The 19,816-nt window shown below is 39.6% G+C and overlaps 1 protein-coding gene across 3 annotated transcripts in view; it reads right to left on the bottom strand.

Annotated features, from left to right (window-relative positions):
- IPCEF1 (interaction protein for cytohesin exchange factors 1) overlaps nucleotides 1–19,816 on the bottom strand; it is a 150,683-nt gene that overhangs the window by 17,714 nt on the left and 113,153 nt on the right. For all 3 annotated transcript variants that reach the window (XM_059699999.1, XM_059700000.1, XM_059700001.1), the window contains exon 10: nucleotides 11,512–11,881. In XM_059699999.1, coding sequence (XP_059555982.1) covers nucleotides 11,512–11,881 — 370 coding nt within the window. The remainder of the gene's footprint in view (nucleotides 1–11,511; nucleotides 11,882–19,816) is intronic.

The following is a 19,816-nucleotide window of genomic DNA, read 5'->3' as shown; positions in this document are numbered from 1 at the left end:
GTGCCCCTGGAGGCCAAGAATTCACTGTCAGCAGATCCTCTCTTTAAAAGCTGTATTTTCAATTTTGCTGGGGTCCAGGCCCAGCAGGTCCAGGGGTCCCCAAAGGTGTGGACGGAGTCGGCGAAGAAGGAATGACACGGAGACAGCGTTCAGTTGATCAGCAGCCTAGCCAGGATCTCTAGCCAGGATCTCCAGCCAAGTTCTGGTCTGGATCTCCAGAGAGGTTCTGCTTCCGATCTCCAGCGAGGCTCTGCAGCCATGTTCCCTCGCTAGGTTCTCCAGCCAGGTTCTGTCCAGGCTCTCCAGTCAGGTTCAATGTCCAGGTTCCAGTCAGGTTCTCCTGCCAATCTCTGTAATCAGGTTCAGTCCAGGATCCCTTGCCATGTTCTCCCGCTAGGCTCTGTCTCTAGGCTCCGAGGCCAGTCCCTCTCCAGGATCCTCCGGCATGCTCTCTCCAGCGAAGTTCTTCTGTCTCTAGGCTCCGTGTAGGTTCTGTCTTCTTGATTCTGTTCTAAGTTCTGAGTGTTTCTGTCTTGTTACAACTGTATTTATACCAGTTGATTCAATCCTATCAATCTCTATTACAAAGGTTAGGGCGTTTCTTATCTCCATTCCAGGGAGAAAAGATTATGTAGTTTAAGCATGATTGTTTGTAGTTAAAGGGATTAATTACCCGCCTGGCACTTAGTTGAGGGGTTTTATTCCCTCCCTAACTTCAGGGGAAAATCCCTACCTGGGGAAAACAACCTTTCTCAGAGACCTTGGTTAAAACACATAGTGCCAAGAAGGTGAGCAAACATATTAAGAACAGTATGCCATATATGCCAGGTCCCTTGAAACAGCAAGGATGGACCGGCTCCCGGCACAATTTTGCCTCCCCACTATTTTATTTTTAGTGTTTCCTCGTGCTTTCTAGAATGTGGTTTTTATTTTCTTCCTAGAACATAAATTCTGGCTTCAGAAGACAAGGGGAATTCATATGTCATATTTCACATTAGAATTTGAAAGGGAACCTTTGGAGATTAAAAAAGCCTAAACGATGCTCCAAAGTAGACAATGTTAGTTTCCAAACATGAAACACTTGGAAAGGTTTAGGCAGAAACAGCGCTCCCTTTTTCTACAGAACAGCAATGTTCTGTTGGAGAAAGGAAAGACCATGGAAGGCACCGGTTACAAAGAGAAGACATCATGAGAGCCATTGGGACATGCTGTATAGCTTTAAGGCTTTACAAATGTTATTTCATACAACATCTGATGCCAATAGATTAAAAGCATTTTGCAGGCTTTCTCTAAGTGATTGTGACATCTCTACAATGTAGCAAAAAGACTTACATCATGATGATGAGCAAATTTAAATTAGATAACTAAGATAAATCTGGGTAACTAATTTTTACTAGTAGTCAGGATGCTACTGACCTAAAACATTAACAGAGCATAATTTTGAGGGGGATTCTGCCTGTTTTTGCTGCTGTGCATGCTGGTGGCGATAGCTTCAGTATGAAGTTTTGACTATGGGTGAAGCATTATGTTAACTGCTCTTCCAACAGTATCTCATTATCTTTGTAACAACCCCATGAGGAAAGTATTATTAATTCTGACATACACGAAAGAAAGATATAAAGGACATAGAAATCTTTCTATGTCCATACATAGAAAGATTAAAAACCTTGACCAGGATCACAAAGAGACACACCTAGGTTCTGACCCAAAGTTCATTGTCTTAGATACTATGCTATACTATGAATATATTTGATATACTCTCTTTTGAATAAATTCTAATAGTGATTATTTCACAATAGGTAATATGTAGTCTGTGAGGTGGTAGCTGGCTGAACTAAGGCACCAGACCCCAGGGCAGGAAATTCATGAGCTAGCTAGACAGAAACCTGGTAAATAGGCCAGATAATTGGATTCTCTGCTTGGACATTTGAACTAGACACCTGGAAGTAAAATTGGGAGCAGAAGGTGAGAGTCAAGGTCATGGTAGACTGTGGTCCTGGATGCAACAGAGATATAAGTGCTTAGAAACAGACAAGCAAAGTTGGAAGAATGGTATTTGGGAATGAGGTGATTTTTTGAAAAATGGCAAGTAAAAGAAATTCTGTAAGAGAGAAAACAGATTGAGAGAAAGTTAGAGTAAGCATTCAAGTATAAAGCTAGTATTTTTACTTGTGCTCTTGTAAGTCTGAGAAAAGAGTAGTTTCACTTTAATTTTCCTCATTTTTCCATATTTGTTTTACATCTCTGCTGAGTCGTGTACCTATTTTCTCTTGGATGTTTGATGTTTCTATTAAGTAAGGCTACTCACTACTACTGTATTATTGCTTTCATTGATAAGAGAAAATCTAATCTAGTAGACAACCTTCAATATTGTTTTTGTTTTATTATTATTATTATCTCTTGTGGTTGTAATTTTTGGAAATAATCTATGATTGAGTCCATTGTCTGAGCATCTGATATATAACCTTATTTCTCAAAACAAATAATCCTATTTATCTTTAAAATGTATTCTTTTAATTGTATTAACACCCAGGATTTGGTGAAATATGTAATGCAGTCATAAAACTTCTGTATTTGCCCACATCCTAAGAAAACAAAAAATATTGGCATGCATATTAAAAAGGCATATGGGCAGGTTTTCATTTTCTTTGTAAAATATATTTATAAGGTGGAGACTGAATGGGAAATAAATGGGGGAAAATAGCTGGAAAAATAGCCTAAAACCAAGGAGACAAATTCAATGCACTAGAGAGAAATATGCCAAGTTGGTCCCATAACATACTGGATTCATCATCCATGTGGCTCCATGATAGAGACAAGTGAGAACAACAGATAGAAATGGAAGATCAGAGGAGGAAAGGACAAGAGCACTGAGGTAAGAGGACGGAAAGGTTACCCTGTGTCAGTTTCACTAAGCAGAAAATGAAGGTTTGGAACATATAAATGCCCTTACCTTTTCAAGATGAAGCTCTCTTTTTCTTATTTCTATTATTGTAGAAAATCCTTAATGTACAGTAAGTCCTCACTTAACCTCACCTATAGTTTCATGGAGCTGCAGTGAAATGTATGCTGAAACCTATGTTACCATAGGCTAATTGATATAAATAAGAGTTAAGTTTCTATACCATCTCAACAACATTATAATGAAATAATATTGAATGAAATGACATTATTTAAGGACCCACTGTACATATTTAGAGTTATGTATTTAAATGTGGCCATTAAATCCCTACTAGGAAAATTTTTTTCCCCAGAAAATCATAATCCTATGGAGTTGAAATTATCTAATGCTACAGGAGCCTGAAAGTGCTGGAAAACATATGACTCATCCTTGGTTCCTCTCTTTTCTTCACACATTTGATTCATTCATTTATTCAACTCATCCATCAAATACTCTGTTAATGTCCACTGTGTGCTGGGGATGGACTTAAATACAGTAGAATTCCTTATGAATCTTACATTCTCACATTCTCATATTTTATCTTTATAATATATCCCAAATATGTGTATTTTTTCTCCCCTGCACCCTCATTGCTACCATCTTAATCCAACCAATATTATTTGACTGTGGCCCATTTCAATAGCTACATGGTCTAATAGCTTCCTAATACCCACTTTCCATATAGTGAAGTCATCTCTTAAAAATGAGCATTGACCATGAACCAGGAGATCACGGTTCAATTCCTGGTCAGGGCACATGTCGGGGTTGCAGGCTCAATCCCCAGTAGGGGGCGTGCAGAAGGCAGCCAATTAATGATTCTCTCTCATCATTGATGTTTCTATCTCTCTCTCCCTTTCCCTTCCTCTTTGAAATCAATAAAAATATATTTTAAAAAATGTAAACCACATCATAACACCCGCCAGCTTCAATTTCTCCAAAAACATATCACTGCACTTGGAAAAAGATCCAAACATCTTACAGGACCCACATAGTGCCTCATGAGCCAGAATGCCACTGAGTTCTCCAATTCCTTTGTACGCCTCCACAGCCCACTCTGCTCCAGACACTACAATTACTCATGAGTTTGTGGGGATGCAGGTGTAAAGAAACCTGCAGGGATGTCAGTTGTATAAAAGTATAGCACATACAAATACACGTAGGTTTGTGTGAGTGGGCTCTCTGATGTGTGCACAATGGTAAAAATCGCCTAACAACGCATTTCTCAGAATGAATCCCCTTCGATAAGTGGTATCTGTATTTAGTTACTTCTGTTTCTATCATTAAGTAGCTTATACTGCTTCACTGGTAGTTATAAAACAGGAAGGAAATTGTTCTAGTTATACAATGTGGTTTGGCTCACATCACATCTAACCCAACCCTGTGTCTTGCTGATCACTTATGCAGAATTATTCTTAATCAAGTGATTAAAATCTCAAGCTCTGGAGTCAAACAAAACTACATTCCAAACACAATTTTTACACGTACTAGGTGCATCACCACTTTCAGCAGTCTACTTAACCACTTTACGCCCTGGTTTCTTCATCCATAAAATACAAGTGGCAATAAAGTACCTACTTTTAGCCCTGACTGGTTTGGCTTAGTGGATGGAGCATCGGCCTGTGGACTGAAAGGTCCCAGGTTCGATTCTGGTCAAGGGCATGTGCCTTGGTTGCGAGCATATCCCCGGTGGGGGGTGTGCAGGAGGCAGCTGGTCGATGTTTCTCTCTCATCGATGTTTCTAACTCTCTATCTCTCTCCCTTCCTCTCTGTAAAAAATCAATAAAAATATATATACATATAAAAGTACCTACTTTTAAGTTTGTTGTAGTGGAGAAAGAGTAAAAGTTTTCCCTTGGAGATCAGGCACACCACAAAAATGCCTGTAACCACCATTTCTATCAGCATTGTACTGCATGGCCAACCCAAGGCAAGAAATGTATATGGAAGTTAAAATGGCCAAGAATGTCCCAAACACTCTTTAGAAAGACCAAGTTAGAAAGACTTGCCCTATCAGCCATTAAGACTCTTTTTCTAAAAGGGTATGAGTCAGGGTAGGAAAAAATAGACTGATGAATGACAGAAGTCTAAGAAGCAACAGCACTGGATTTACAACAAAGATGGCATTGGGGAATCATGTGGATATCTTGGAGAAAGATGGATTTTACATAAATGATACTAGAAAAATGACACATGCATATGGAATCAGATGATAGCAGGCATAAGTAGACTGGGATATATGAATAAGAATTCTCACTCAGAGCATGAAAAGACAAGCCACAGACTGGGAGGAATTATTTGCTACCACATATAAAAGGTCTTGTATTTAAAATATACAAAGAATTCAACAATGAGAAGAAGAAAAAAAATTAAAAGTGAGTAAAAGATTTCAGCAGATATCTCACCAAATAAGATATACAGAGAGCAAATAAGCATGGGAAAGAATGCTCAACGTTTTATATCATTAGAGAATTATAAATTAAAACAAAGAGGTACCATAACCCACCTGCTAGCATGGCAAAATTCCAAAACACTGACAACACCAAATGCCGGTGAGGATATGAAGCAACAGACACTCTCATTCCTTGCGGATGGGAATGCAGAATGGCACAGCCAATTTGGGATTTCTTACAAAACTCAACGTAGCCTTATCATACACTCCAATGACTGCACTCCTAGGCATTTACCCAAATGAGCTGAAATTTTTATATCCCACACTGAAATCTGTACACAATGTTATGGTAGCCTTATTTGTAATTTCAAAAACTTAGAAGCAACTAAGATATCCTTCAATAAATGAATGGATAACAAACTGTGGTACATCCATACAATGGAATATTATTCAGCCATAAAAAGCGAAGAGCTTTTTAACCCACAAAAATGCATGGAGGACATTAAAATGCATAATGGAAAGAAGGCAATCTGAAGACCATACCTCTGTATGATTCCAACTATATTACAGTCTGGAAAAAGTTAAAATTAAAGAGTAAAAAGATCAGTGGTTGTCTGGGGCCTGGGAAAGGGGTGGAAGACAGGGTGAAGTGGAGCACAGATTTTTATGACACTGAAACTATTATTTATAATGTTGTGATTAATGGTGGACATGTGGCATTATGTACTTGTCAAAACCCATAAAACTGCACAGAACAAAGAATGAGCCCAAATTAAAACATGGACTTCAGTTCATAAAAATTTGTCAATATTAGTTGTTCATTGTATCAGGTAAACCACACTAATGCAAGATCCTAATAATAGAGGCAGTTGTGTGTAGAAGAAGAGGGATTATATATAAATTCTCTGTACTTCCTGCTCTATTTTTCTGTAGCTCTAAAACTGCTCAAAAAGATGTCTATTAATTTTTTTAATTCTTTTTTTAAAATTTTATTGATTTCAGCGAGAAAGGGAGAGGGAGAGAGAGATAGAAACACCAATGATGAGAGAAAATCATTGACTGCTGCCTCCTGCATGTCCCCTACTGGAGATGGAGCCTGCAACCTGGGCATGTGCCCTTGACCAGAATCAAACCCAGGACCCTTCAGTCTGCAGGCTGACACTCTATCCACTGAGCCAAACTGGCTAGGGCTCTATTAATTTTTTAAAAAAGAATGTTCATATCAGCATTTATTATAACAGCCCAAAGCTGAAAAAATAAAATATTCAGCAACAGTAGTTCAATTTCTTGTGGTATATGAAAACAACTGAGTACTATAAAGCAATGAAAATAAACTAATTCCTCTTACCCAGAGAGGATCTCACAAAGGTATTTGTGGAGCTGAGAAAGCAAGAGGTGGGTCACCTGTGCCTGAGACCAAGGCCACTGAGGTCAACAATTATAGAGCCAAGATTTTCCCAATAGTAAATATGTATTCCCATTTTCAGAGCATAGTTCAAAAAACAGGATCACTAGGAAATTTTCTAGGGACTACATTAAGTAATAGAGACACAAGACCAAGCTCAGTCTTCACCTTGATAGGCATGCTATAGAACCCCTCATGGCTCACCTTTGCTTCCTCTATTTCCACAGTCACCTCAGCTATTACAGAAGCTAAGAGAATATGTCTCCTTTTATTCTCTTCTATTCCATTTTCGAAAGCTGACCTAATCCCATATAATAAAACCCTAGTATGCAAATCAACCGAACAGCGGAACAACCAGTGGCTATGACACGCACTGACATCAGAGGGCAGACACTCAATGCAGGAGCTGCCCCCTGATGGTCAGTGCGCTCCCATAGGGGGAGCGCTGTTCAGCCAGAAGCCTCAGGGCTGGTGAGCGCAGCAGCGGTGGTGGGAGCCTCTCCTGCCTCCGCTGCAGGCAGGTGGTAAGGAGCAAGGGGTCCAGGACTATGAGAGCCCCAGACTGCAAGAGGGATGTCTGGCTGCCAGCTTAGGCCCAGTCCCCAGGGGCATCAGGCCTAAGTTGGCAGGCAGACATCCCCCAAGGGGTCCCGGACCGCAAGAGGGTGCAGGCCGGGCTGAGGGACCCCTACTTCCCCAGTGCATGAATGTCATGCACCAGGCCTCTAGTTTTTTATAAAGTATAATTTAATCACTAGATTAACCTGGTTAGAATGGTCATCCATTAGTTACCGAAATAAACTAACAACTAGCCCAGTATTCAACATCATCTAAGTTTCTTTTCCATCTCTCTTTCCCATGTCTTTTATCTCTATGCACAGAGCCTCCCACTTAGATGTCACATTCTATACTTTGAGTCCCTGCTCTCTTTTAAATCTCTCAAGTACTTTGTATCTCTCTGTGACACCTATTTTCCTCTGCTTTCTTTGGTTAAATGTGTCTTATTCCTCCCACTCTCCCTATTAGATGTTAGAATGTTTTATACCAGCAATTGTATCTTGCTCATCTTTGTATTCCCTTTAACACAAAGGACCTGAATAGATGTAAGGTACTCAGAAAAGTAATAAAAATAATGCTAACTTGAATAGAGTTCAGTATTCAACATTTTCTTCTTATTATCTTCTTACTTCCTAAACAGACATGCCACAAAATTCCTACAGCAACATCTGAAGTAGCTGGTTAAAATAACATGTCCTCTATACTGTTCACATTCAAACTGTAAAAAAAAAAAACTTGCAAAATTCTAATATCTGGCTTATGTATGCCACTTTCTTGGGATGTCATGCATGCTCTAGTGTGCTTGTCTTTTCATTAAAACTGCTTTTTATTCAACATGATTCCCAGATTAATTCTGGCTGTACTTGTACTTGAAAATATATTTGCATAAATTGGGTGTTAGTCTCATTAGTGGTTATTAGCTTTCAGCATCCAGGGTATGGTCACTCAATTCATGCAATAAGTATAATGAAATTGTTTCCACGTTGTTAACACAACGTAAATAGAGACAACAACGCGAGTCATCATCACACAGGCATAAGTCAGGGGCTAAATGGCCTCTCCCAAAGGAAAGCTACAGCACAGAGTAAAACTGAGCTGAGATGAGCATTCCATTAACCCCATCGCCTCTTTGCCCCTTGGCTTTGTAGAAAGACTCGGGGAAGAATCCGGACACCTCTGGAGCTCTGCAACTCCCAATGCGGACAGGCAATAGGATGCAATTAGCATTGTGCATGTTTAATAGCTTGCACAGCAGGGGAGAAATGTCTAAGAGGATATTTAAGTTCAGCATAGAATTCTAGCAACCGCAATTTTAATTGCATACCAACTGCAAAATATTTCTCTCATTGTCTAAATAAAAAGAAGGCTATAATACATGCTGTCTGCTTGTTTCAGGACTCAGTTATTAACCTTTAAGAATCTTTTTATTTTCTAGGATAAAAGCCTCTTACTCCCACAAATGCATCTTGAGACTGGGGCTTAATTTTAAATCCCAGCTCCTATTCTGGAGGACATCGAAACTTCAATCCCTGTCATGAAAATATCCTGAACAATATTTCAGACACAGGAATTTCAGGGCTTTTGCGTATTTTTTTTAACTGGCAGATAAAACATAATTTTTAAAAGTCACAAAAATGAAAAGCTACCTTCTCCGACACACAAACACACACATGTTTAAAAACATGCAAAATACACAATCTGAGTACTCAGTAGCAGGTCATCGCAAGCACAAGCAAAGACAGGGTTGCTGTTTCCATAGCAATGACTCTATGTAGTTTAGCTCTTCTGGGAATTTAACCAAACCCCCAGGAGCAGGAAAAAAAATCATCAGCAAAAATGTTGTAGCATATGGCAACTGCCACCAAATCAGTGAGAGGAGAACACTTTTATTTCCTCTTCCTTCCTCCTGGCAGGAGCCCTTTCATGTCAAGTGGTTTGAGGAAGCATACAGACTTTGTTGGTCACTCAGCACTTACTCAACATTTAAAAATACAAGGCTTCTTCCTTTTCTTCAAATAAAAGAGTTGTTCGTGCCCAGCCAGGCTCCGCAGCACATGCATTCCAAGAGTGACACTTAGACATGGGTAAGAGCTTCACGCATCTTCCCATGACTCTCATGTTATTCACCCTAAAGTCAACTCAATCTGCAAGGTTATCTATTGGGAAAGAATGCAAATGAAATTTTATTTTCTATTTTGCTTTTGAAACCATTCTCATTCTGTGGTTCTGTGTGTGTGTATATGTGTGGGGGGGATGTGTGTGTGTGTGTGTGTGTGTGTGTGTGTGTGTGTATGCAGGTTTTCAGTTCTACCTATGGTTCAATGATTAAAGTAAGAGTTTTCAGCAGGAAAAAATAGATGTGGCACGTTTTATTATTTTCTTTAGTCTCGCCACTCCTATATCTGGAATGATCTTCTAAGTATCAAGTTAGAGGCCATTGAGTTGGAGATACTTAAATTCTCTCTTCAGTATATCTTTGTAAAACCAAATACAATGAACAATAGCAACTTACAGCCAGTGAAAGTGGTTGTCTCAGAATGAGAAAACACTTTCAGGGGCAAGGAATGCATTACGTTCTGAAGAGCACATTCTATTTTGAACGTTCTCAGTGTTAAAAAGAAGTTTCTTAGGCTAAACCTAAAACTACCTCCTTTTACTTGCACTGCTGACCTCAGTTGTGTCCTTCCGAGGAGAAACAAATGAAGCCCATATTCTTCTACATGACAGCACCTTGCAAACCTGAGGACAGTGTGAGTCTACGTTTTCCCTTCCTTGCCGTCCAAACTCGGCCCCTCTCCATCCCTCAATGGCATCACTTTTATTCTCTTCCCTTTCCTACCTCATTCACCCCTAGAAGTTATTTTGCCAATAACTTCATGCGCTCCACTTTTTTTAATGTAAAGTAGACTGTTGGCCTAAATTAGGGGTGACAATTGAAAATGTCATTAGAGGCCAGGCAGGTAAGTCAACTGTGTGAAACATCACAGGAAGTGGTGACAATTGTGGTGACTGAAGAATGAGGTCCCAACCTGAGTATTACAATTCACGTTCTTTAAAACAATGCACATATGCACACAAAACACACACAACTGGGTCTGCAGTTGCAATCCTTGACCTTAATTACTCTGATAGCAAATACTAAATTAATAGAATACAAACAACTTGTGAACTTTAAAAAAAAACTTTCCCTGATTAGGCTAGGAGAGGGGGCAGAACAGTCACCTATGTCAGGCCACTCTAAGTACCATGGGAATGTAGCCAGTCAATTTTCTCTCAACAGTACATTAAAAAAATACAAACCAGCCCAGCCAGTGTGGCTCAGTGGTTGAGTGTCGAGGTCATGGTTCAATTCCCAGTCAGGGCACATGCCCGGGTTGAGGGCTCAATCCCCAGTGTGGGGCATGCAGGAGGCAGACAATTAATGATTCTCTCTCATCATTGATGTTTCTATCTCTCTCCCTCTCCCTTCCCCTCTGAAATCAATACCAATATATTTTTAAAAAATAAAAACCAAAGTCATCACTGCATCATTGCTCAATATGTTATATCAGGTAAGCTTGTTCTCTACCAGAATGAATAAGGCATGAAACCATCAGAAAAGACACACCATAATTGAACATAATAATAAAAAGTTAGACTGCTTTTGTTTTCAAAAGCATAAACTGTGCTCCCCTGAGTGTTTAAAAGTTCTAGTGCTGCCCTCCAAAGTGTATGCAAATTCTCTGTCTTCCTGCTAATCACATGGGCACCTTCAGGAACCTACTAGCTAGCCCAAACTTTGTCTGTGGTCGTGGTCCAGGGAAGGTAGTTGCTCTAACTTTGTGTGGAAACAAGGAAGTAATGTTATAAATATCAGTCTACAAAACCCTGATCTATTTCCTACAAGCTTAAGAGATAGAACATGGGACCAAAAAAAGAGTCAAGCCTTTCCTCAGATTGGCAAAAAACGTATTATTTTATGATCACATGTCTTTAGTTGACTGTAAGCATTTGGTTGGTGACACTTATAGAGAATAATGAATGGCCTTGAAGCTGGGGTTTTCTACATGCAAACTCCTCTAAAGAAATAGCCCCTTCGCTTAACCCACAAGGCAGCTTAATGACTGAATCATCATCATTCATGACTTTAAACACTCTTTTAACAAACTAACGTTAGAGTTCTGCATCCACACCCAAATATTCATTCCCTAAGGAAAAAGAAACAATTTATTAGTTTACCTCTGTCTATCATCTTTGATCCCGTAGGCTTGTCTGGGACAGTAAGATGGTCTAGGTTGCTACTCAATGAAGACGTGTCACCGCCAGATAAAGAGTTTAAAGCTCCACTTTCTGATGTGGCCAAGCTTTTCTCCAGGGCCTTGTGACTGTCTGTCTCTGAGGGTCCAGGTGGGTGAATCTCCACAGCAATTGCTATAGATTGTCCCACATCTTCAGCAGCAGAGGAACTGTTAATGTCAGTCAAGGACTGTCTTTCTTTCGAGCAGGAGGTGGGCAAAGTGCTGGCTGCCTTTACGGTATTTTCCAGGGAAGAGAAAGAACCCGGTGTTTCACTCAGTTTGGATGAAGATGAAGATGCCTGCTCTGCTGCCTATTGTGCACACACAAAATTGAAAAAAATAGTAAGTCGTGATTATATAAGCATTTTCTACTTTTAATATTCAATGAAGGTAATCCATTGTTTCAAAAAGTGGCCAATAGTCAAAATAATGTGTGTGATATTTATATCCATATGGCAGGCATTATGGTGCTGCTTTCTAAAAACTGGTTTATACCATTTTAAATTCACTGTTCAAGGATCTGAAAAAATTTCCATATCATGATTTACCTTATTCTTCAATGTTCTCCAGAAACTTAACAGGCCTCTTTGGGGAATTCTTTGGAATACTGAAGGACTCTTTGAGCAAAAAGGAGATTGCAATCTATCACTAAAATGAGCAAAAAATCTTGAGAAATGTGATTAAGAAATGAAAGCAAAAACTGGAGCCAGAGACACAGCAAAATAATATTAACTGAGTGATGACCAGTAATGTGGGCAAAGCACATATATTGACCAATCCTCAAGTATCTTTTACATATTCCTTAGCACATGACCAGTATCAGCTCATAGCTACATAGTTAGGTGAAATAATGTTACCTCATTCGCTCTTCAATACTTTAAAAACTTCAATAATAGACTTTTGCCAAAGAAGACAAGGATACATTTGCAGGTTCCTAATTCATTACAGAGAAACCAAAAACTGCCCCACGACTCTGTGAAGTGGGTTGATGATGTAGGTCTCCTGCAAGCAGTTCCTAACACACAATCCAAGGCTGAATGACAATCCCTGGTGACATTGTCACCAGTCCATGGAGAAAATATCAATGCAGCATCACCAACTTTCCTCTCTTGGTAAACACTTCACTTATTCTGAGATCTTATCCTTGTTACATTTTGATGTTAAAATACAGGGTGTCCCCAGAAATGTATACACACTTTGAATAATGATTAATTCCAATGGGTTCGATCTGAAAAGAAAGAAACATCAACTAAGCTATCAGCTATAAAGTGTGTAAACATTTTTGGGGGGATGCCCTGTATATTTAGAAAATCGTGATGGTGGATATTAGCGTTTTTCTTATTTATAGTCATCAAAATAAAGATTTCATAACTATATGTTGTCCTGCCATTGTTTATTTTATTGACTGGTAAAATCCATAAATCCAAACACCAGTGGTCTATGGATCACCCTATATCTCTATTGGCAGTTAAGACAGAAGAGGCATTTTACGGTTTAGTTTCATTATATCATCCTATGAAAAATTCCCATCAATTTTAAACATTCAAAACTCCAAGGAAGTGTAAGGGAAGAAATTGTTAGAGGGAAGAAGCCAAAAAAGAAACTAGGTCTTTACTCAGAGACCTCAGAATCATTGCAACTAACTCAGAATGGTTGACTTTGTTCCAAACCAAAACTGTCCCAAGAATTTTGCCAGTTCAAAGCTCTGAGTTCTGATGGGAAAAGCCTGTTATTTGGCCAATATGTGCCCGGTTGGCTGAATATTAGACATGGATCATCAAATAATCAATAAATCCACTTTTTAGTAGCATGACATTAAATTATCTAGTTAAGATACTGACTCATCGCATGCATCTTCTTAATAATGTATTTGTGAAGACATGAAAACTTTCCATTCAGGAATACATCAGTGAACTTGGAAACCAGTTGCTTTCAATCACTCCGACCATTTAAATTCTAAGAGATCAAAGAAAGACCTGTAATTCACTAAATAAAAACCCAATTATCTGCAGAAAGTAATGCCCACTTGCCAAACTATCCAAATAAAAGCCGGGAATAGTTTACTCATTAGCAGGACCTATAAAATAAATATTACAAAAATACCTACTCTGGCCCAGTCCTGACACACTCCCCTATTGTGAGCTATTTGGGTAAAGCTTGGCTTCCATGTGTTCAGCCTCCTTTTCTGCAGAGACGAAGCTCTAGCAGTTTCCGTTGCTCCTGCTGATACTTCTCTAATTAGATTATAGCGAAATGGATATGTGAGCCAAAAACTGCACACACCTGCTGCAGCACATTCCACGAGTCTCTATGAACCTCAAAAGTCTGCTTAAAGGACTAAGGAAAGACATGATAAGTGAGCATCAGAAATGCCTGTGGACAGTATTCCTGTTTGTGGTGCTACTCAAACACAAGGCAAATGCTTTCCATTTTCTGTACCACCATGTAGCATTTATAAATGTGGTGTTAAAATGGGAAAAGAATAAACCAAAGAAGAAGGAGGAGAAGATGGAAAAGGAGGAAGAGGAGGAGGAGGAGGAGGAGGAGGAGGAGGAGGAGGAGGAGGAGGAGGAGGAGGAGGAGGAGAAGGAAGAGGAGGAGGAGGAGGAGGAGAAGGAAGAGGAGGAGGAGGAGGAGGACAGATTAAGTGTATCAAGTCAGAGGGAGTTTTCATTAGAAGAGAGATTGACAAAGTACAAATCAAAGTAAACCTACAGCAACATTACCGAGGATTCCACTCCACACGGGAACGTGCTTTATAGACAGTGTGGTGTCAAATCATGGCTCGTTATTTCTACCGTTCTGTAGCTACTAATAGCTGTAGCTACGTGTCAAACCAAAACCTGTTCGCTCCATGCCTTCTTGTGAACCATCTGGGTAATATGTTCATAAGTTCCCCACTGCAAATCAAATGAAGGTAGACAGGAGTGGCCGACAGTCACACCCTGATGTGGCTAACAGGGGCCCATCCTTCTAGTATCAGTTCAGGTGCAAGCTCCTCCCAGAAGCTTTCTCTGGGGACGTCAGGGCAAAATAGGTCCCTCTGCCTGGTGCTTGGCGCTTACTTCTGTCACAGTCACAACAGGTGGAATATCATTTTATTGGTCAACTGATACTGTAATTGCTGGTTGACTTGTTCATCTTTGTTGGTGAGTTACTTGAGAACAGGCTGTTTTAATCATTTTTGCATCTCCATTTGTTGCATCTGTGCCTGACACATTGGTCACAAACTAATGCCAACAAAGAGCAGACTGGAGAGCCAACTGTAGGAAGAAAAACAGCCCTGGGATGTCCAACCTGCTATTGAAGAGACCCTGAAATTCTCTATGGGTGATTAATCCTAATCTTTGGATCAAGGGTGACAGGTATTGACTGCAGTACAAATGCTCATTCTCATAGTCTCAAACAAAATTTGTATCTTATTTATTAGATATTAATAATTGGATGTGGTTTCACAAATTTGAGAACATTTGGGATTTAGATATTTTGGTTTTTGTTGTGTTTTTTGTTGTTTTTTAAATCCTTACTCAAGGTTATTTTTCCATTGATTTTTAGAGGGAGTGGAAGAGAGAAAGACAGAGAGAGATATCGATGTAAGAGAAACACACCGATTAGTTGCCCCCTGCAAGCGCTCTGACCAGGGCCCGAGTGGGGGAGGAGCCTGCAACCAAGGTAGGTGCCCTCCACCGGCATTGAACCCGGGACCCTTCAGTCCTCAGGCCAACATTCCATCCACTGAGCCAAATTTCAATATTACTTTTCCCCATTTTCTCTCTAAGATACTTTTATTCATCAAAGTATAGTTCAAATGCTGATTATTTCCAAAATATTTTCCTTTGAATTGTTTTAAAACGCAAGCTTGACATGGGGGAAAATAGTTTTAAATGGCCACCAAAATCTTGTAACTAGAAAGAAATGAGTTAACATATAAATTTTAAGCAATATTATTCAAATCATATAAAAAAAATGGAAGATACAGGAATAACTTAAGACTAAACATAATGAAACCAAATGAGAAAAAAGAAGACTATACACAGCCTTTTCCCCCTTTCATTAGCTATATCAATAAAAACAAAACAGTCAACTGCTCATTGGCCCTAAAAAGTATTTCTATCATATGCTAGTAAGATTACCATAAAAATCCAAAGACCTTGGTATAGTATACTCCCTACTCTGTCACTGACCTGCATGATCTTGGGCAATGATGTGGCAAAAGACTCCCTCCTCAATCCAACCCTTAGTATCCATGACCTTTGAAAAGCCACTTTACCTCCAAGTCCTGTTCTATTGACTTCCTATCTCCACCATCACTCACCCTCTCGCCTTGCCCGGTCCACCCTCTAGTCTAAACAATAACTAGAATATTTCTAAAACATAGAACAATCACAATATTCCCCTGCTGAAAATCTTCTAATAACTGCCCATAGCAGTAGAAAAATAGCCATAAGTCTCCATTATGGCTGAGAAGACCTACAGGAACCCCTACCAGCCCCTCAGGCACCATCTGCTGCCACCTCCCCTCCCCTCTCCTTTCAAGCCACATTGGTCTTCTTCCTGCTCTTTGAGAAAATCTCTGGCCTTTCTTGTGCCAGAAAGGCTCTTTCTGTGGATTGTTCATTGGCTGCCTCCTTCCCAGGATTTTGGTCCCAATTCAAATACCACTTCCTCAGCAGGCTGTTCCCTGACAGTCACATACAAAGCAATATCCTCTATTCCCAGCCCCGGCCACTCCCTAGCACATTGCCCTATTTGTTCTTCTTCCGAGCATTTATCGACACTTGAGATTGTTTTGTTTGAACCACAAATTTATTGTGCCTCTTCCTCAACTTAGAACTCAAGATGCTCAATGGAAGGGACACTATCTCGATTGGGCCTCCCTTATCGGCAACAGTACCTGGTACGTGGTCCATACGCAAAAACATTCCTGAGCTTCCTGACCGACTAACACAGATTTACCGAGAGGAGCAAATGAAATAATATAAAAGAATATTCTTAATAAAATGTAAGTTTAAACATGCAAATGATACTTAGGACAGTCATATTTACTCCTCTGACCGTGGCTTCCTTGCTTGTAAAATGAATACAGGGTTTTTGTGAGTCAAGTAAAACCATCCTTCGCAAAGCCATCTGAAAGCACTAAAAAAGTGTGAAGTAGTAACTTTCCAATTCTCACAGGGAAATGCTTGTAGAGCAACAAATCTGTGGAGAGTGGGGATGAAGTCACAATAGTCACCCCCTGACCCATTTATCAGTCTATTAATAAATATTTATTAGGTTTTGAGTATGTGTTAGGAGCAGTCATAAGTGTTATGGGTAAAGAAAAAGATACTGGACACTGACTGATATTCAGAACTTAATAATTAGAGAAAAACATCAGATATACAAAATCTATAATAACAAGGCAGATGAAAAGGTGTCATAAAACAATGCACTATAGGAGTATAAAAGATTCAGAAGGAAGGAAGGAAAATCCTGACTTAAAGGACTAAGGAAGCTTTAATGAAGGTAGTCACAGTTGAACCTGTCTTGAAAGATATTTAGAAGGTGGAATTAGGGTGGGGGTGCGAGGTTCCTGCAAGTGGAGAAACTTTGTAATTCCAGGCTGCGAGAGCAGAAAAGTCTGGAAAGTTTTTGGGAAAATAACCGGCAGTTCATTGAGGTGATGACAGTGGAGGAATCAGCATCAAGACAGTCCTGCTGGTTTAAAGGAAGCCCGATACCTAAAATATCAATCCAATGAGCCCAGAATTAATTTGATAAACAGTGAGGGTTTCCTGAAAGGCCTCACTAGCTGAATCCATATTATCGGACTGCACTTTAGAAAGACTAATTTGGATGTGGATTTTTAAGAGGAGAGATTAGAGACCAAGAAAGAAAAATAGCCTGCTATTTCCATAACCCAGGCAACAGCTAATGCGGTCCCAAACAGGGGAATGGCAGTGGGAATGGAAGACACGAGACAGGGTGAGGGATAGCCAGCACATCTTGTGAATGACTGCCAGAAGAGCAGGCTGAGAAGCCGAACTGTTAAAGCAAGAAACAAAAATGTAAGAGCCAATTTTAGAAGAATCTGAAAATCAGTTAAATGTTCAAACCATAGAGCTTATGATACTTTTTTGCATCTTAAAGAGAAAGCATGCAATTTTCTTTCTCTTAACTATGTAATCACTGATAATTCTTTTACAACTATCTCACTTGCAAGCATTTGAATTATTTTATATAGTCCACATATCAACAGATCAAGTAAACTTCAGTAAACAGCTGTGCAAGACTTATCCTACTAGGATTACATTTTAATTTCTAAAATTGATTTTATCACTTCCTGTGCTTGAGACTTCCTCCTCTGCCACTTCCCAATGGCCACCATGTGCAGTGTTTGTTTTTACTTACCTTTTCTTCGTTGGTTTTTTTTTTCATCATTTGGATATACTAGTAAAGGAATTGTACTTGTGAAAAGCAGCCAAGTATGTGACTGCCATGTTGAAAGTGATCTGCATGAGCTTCCTGCAGCTGGAATTATCAACATTTATATTCTCCTTTTCTCCTGTGTCAGATCCAGGTGAATCACCTATTGGGTGGTCTACCTAACTACATTCAAAATCTGACCATTCCATGTCTCATCTATGCCCTGCTCTGAATCACCACCGTGTCTCTCACTAGATTTCTTTGCTTTTCTACTTAGCCCCACCTCCCACGGTCTCTCCCACACAACAACCTGAATGGTCCTTTCAACATGGAATTTGATCACTTCCCTCCTCTGCTCAAACTTTTCCAAGGCTCCCTAAATAACGCCAAACAGCACAGGCTGTACATGGTGTGGCCACCACCCGTCCATCCTCATTTCCAGCTGCTCTCACCTTTGTCACGCTGCTCCCACCACACTGGCTTCCTTGCATTATCCTCAAGGCACCAAGGAGATCTTGGCTTTCACTGTCCTCTATGCTTGGACACTCCTTCCCCAAAAATCCACCAGGCTGACTCTCACCACCTTTCAAGAGTTTTGTTCAGATCTCAGTTCTCACCCAGGCCAGTCCTGGCTTCCTATTCATTGCTACAACCCGACCTCCAGCACTCCTGGCCCCCCTCACTCACCCTGCTCTCCTTCTACTGACAGAGCAGATAATAAGCATCAGTTTCCTTCGACTGGAAGTTTGGGTCTCCAAAGAAGTGAGTCAGTGTCTTTTTATTCACGGATGTGTCCCAAGTATTCAGAACAGTAGCTCTCAGCAAATATTTGTTAAATGAATTAATAAGCATGTAATCACAGATCAAGTTTTCAGGCAATAATTTTTAAAGATTAAGTTTAGCGGGAAAATGCAGGGTGGAGCAAAAGTAGGTTTACAGTTTTCAGTATGCAAAACACAGTTTATTCTTGTATTATTATGTATTAGTTATTGTATTATTTTCCATACAAACAACTGTTGCCCCACCTGGTATGCAGGATAGGTTTTTAATGGTTGTGATAGCTCTTAAATCACTTTGTAATTTATAATACTGGGTCTTAAAGGTGGATGAAGTTGGTTCTTTTTTTCCTCTTTTGTGATTTCAGGGAATCATGGATAGTGATTTCTACAAATGATCTTCCATAAAACCTACAGACTCCTATCTATTTTGAGCTTTTTTACTAGGCCTGTCAAAAAGCTCCCATTTCTAACTTCTCTGTAAATAAATGAATGTCTCGTCCACTACCCACCCTGTGAAGCCTTCTCCAGGAAAAGGAACATGAACAAACACCTCTTGTTCACTCATTAAAGACCCTGCTGTGTCCCCTGTGATTCAGCCGCTAGAAGCAGAGGTCCACGTCCCTGTAGTGCTGACGTCCTACAGATCATCTTTCCTCCACAGCCATTAGAACGACTGGATATTAGACTAAATGTTTAGGTCAAGATTTTAAAATTTTTTGAGTAAATTTTCCAGGATAATATGATTTTATATTTCTGAGTTCATCATTCCAAAATGAAAGTTTATTACCCATTTTTTTAAAAAAAAAAAAAACAAGAACTGAGTGGGGGGCGGGGGGCGGGGTACTGTTTTCACCTAGGCTTGTATAGCTCAGTCAAAGCTAGACTGCATGAGATTGAGCCAAAACAACAACTTGAGTCACACTCTGGAAAAAGTTACTATGATTTTTAAAATTTCATCTGTTTAAATAAAAAGCTTAAATGTTATGTTAACCAAGTGTCTTACATGTCTGTTTTTCAGAAACAAGAAGAAACAAAATCTGCCTGGGAAATATGCAAGAATGA

Source organism: Myotis daubentonii, chromosome 6 (assembly GCF_963259705.1).
Source record: "Myotis daubentonii chromosome 6, mMyoDau2.1, whole genome shotgun sequence".
In the NCBI taxonomy this organism is placed as follows: Eukaryota; Metazoa; Chordata; class Mammalia; order Chiroptera; family Vespertilionidae; genus Myotis; species Myotis daubentonii.
Note: the sequence above shows the minus strand (reverse complement) of the source record. Positions and strands in the feature narration are given on the sequence as shown.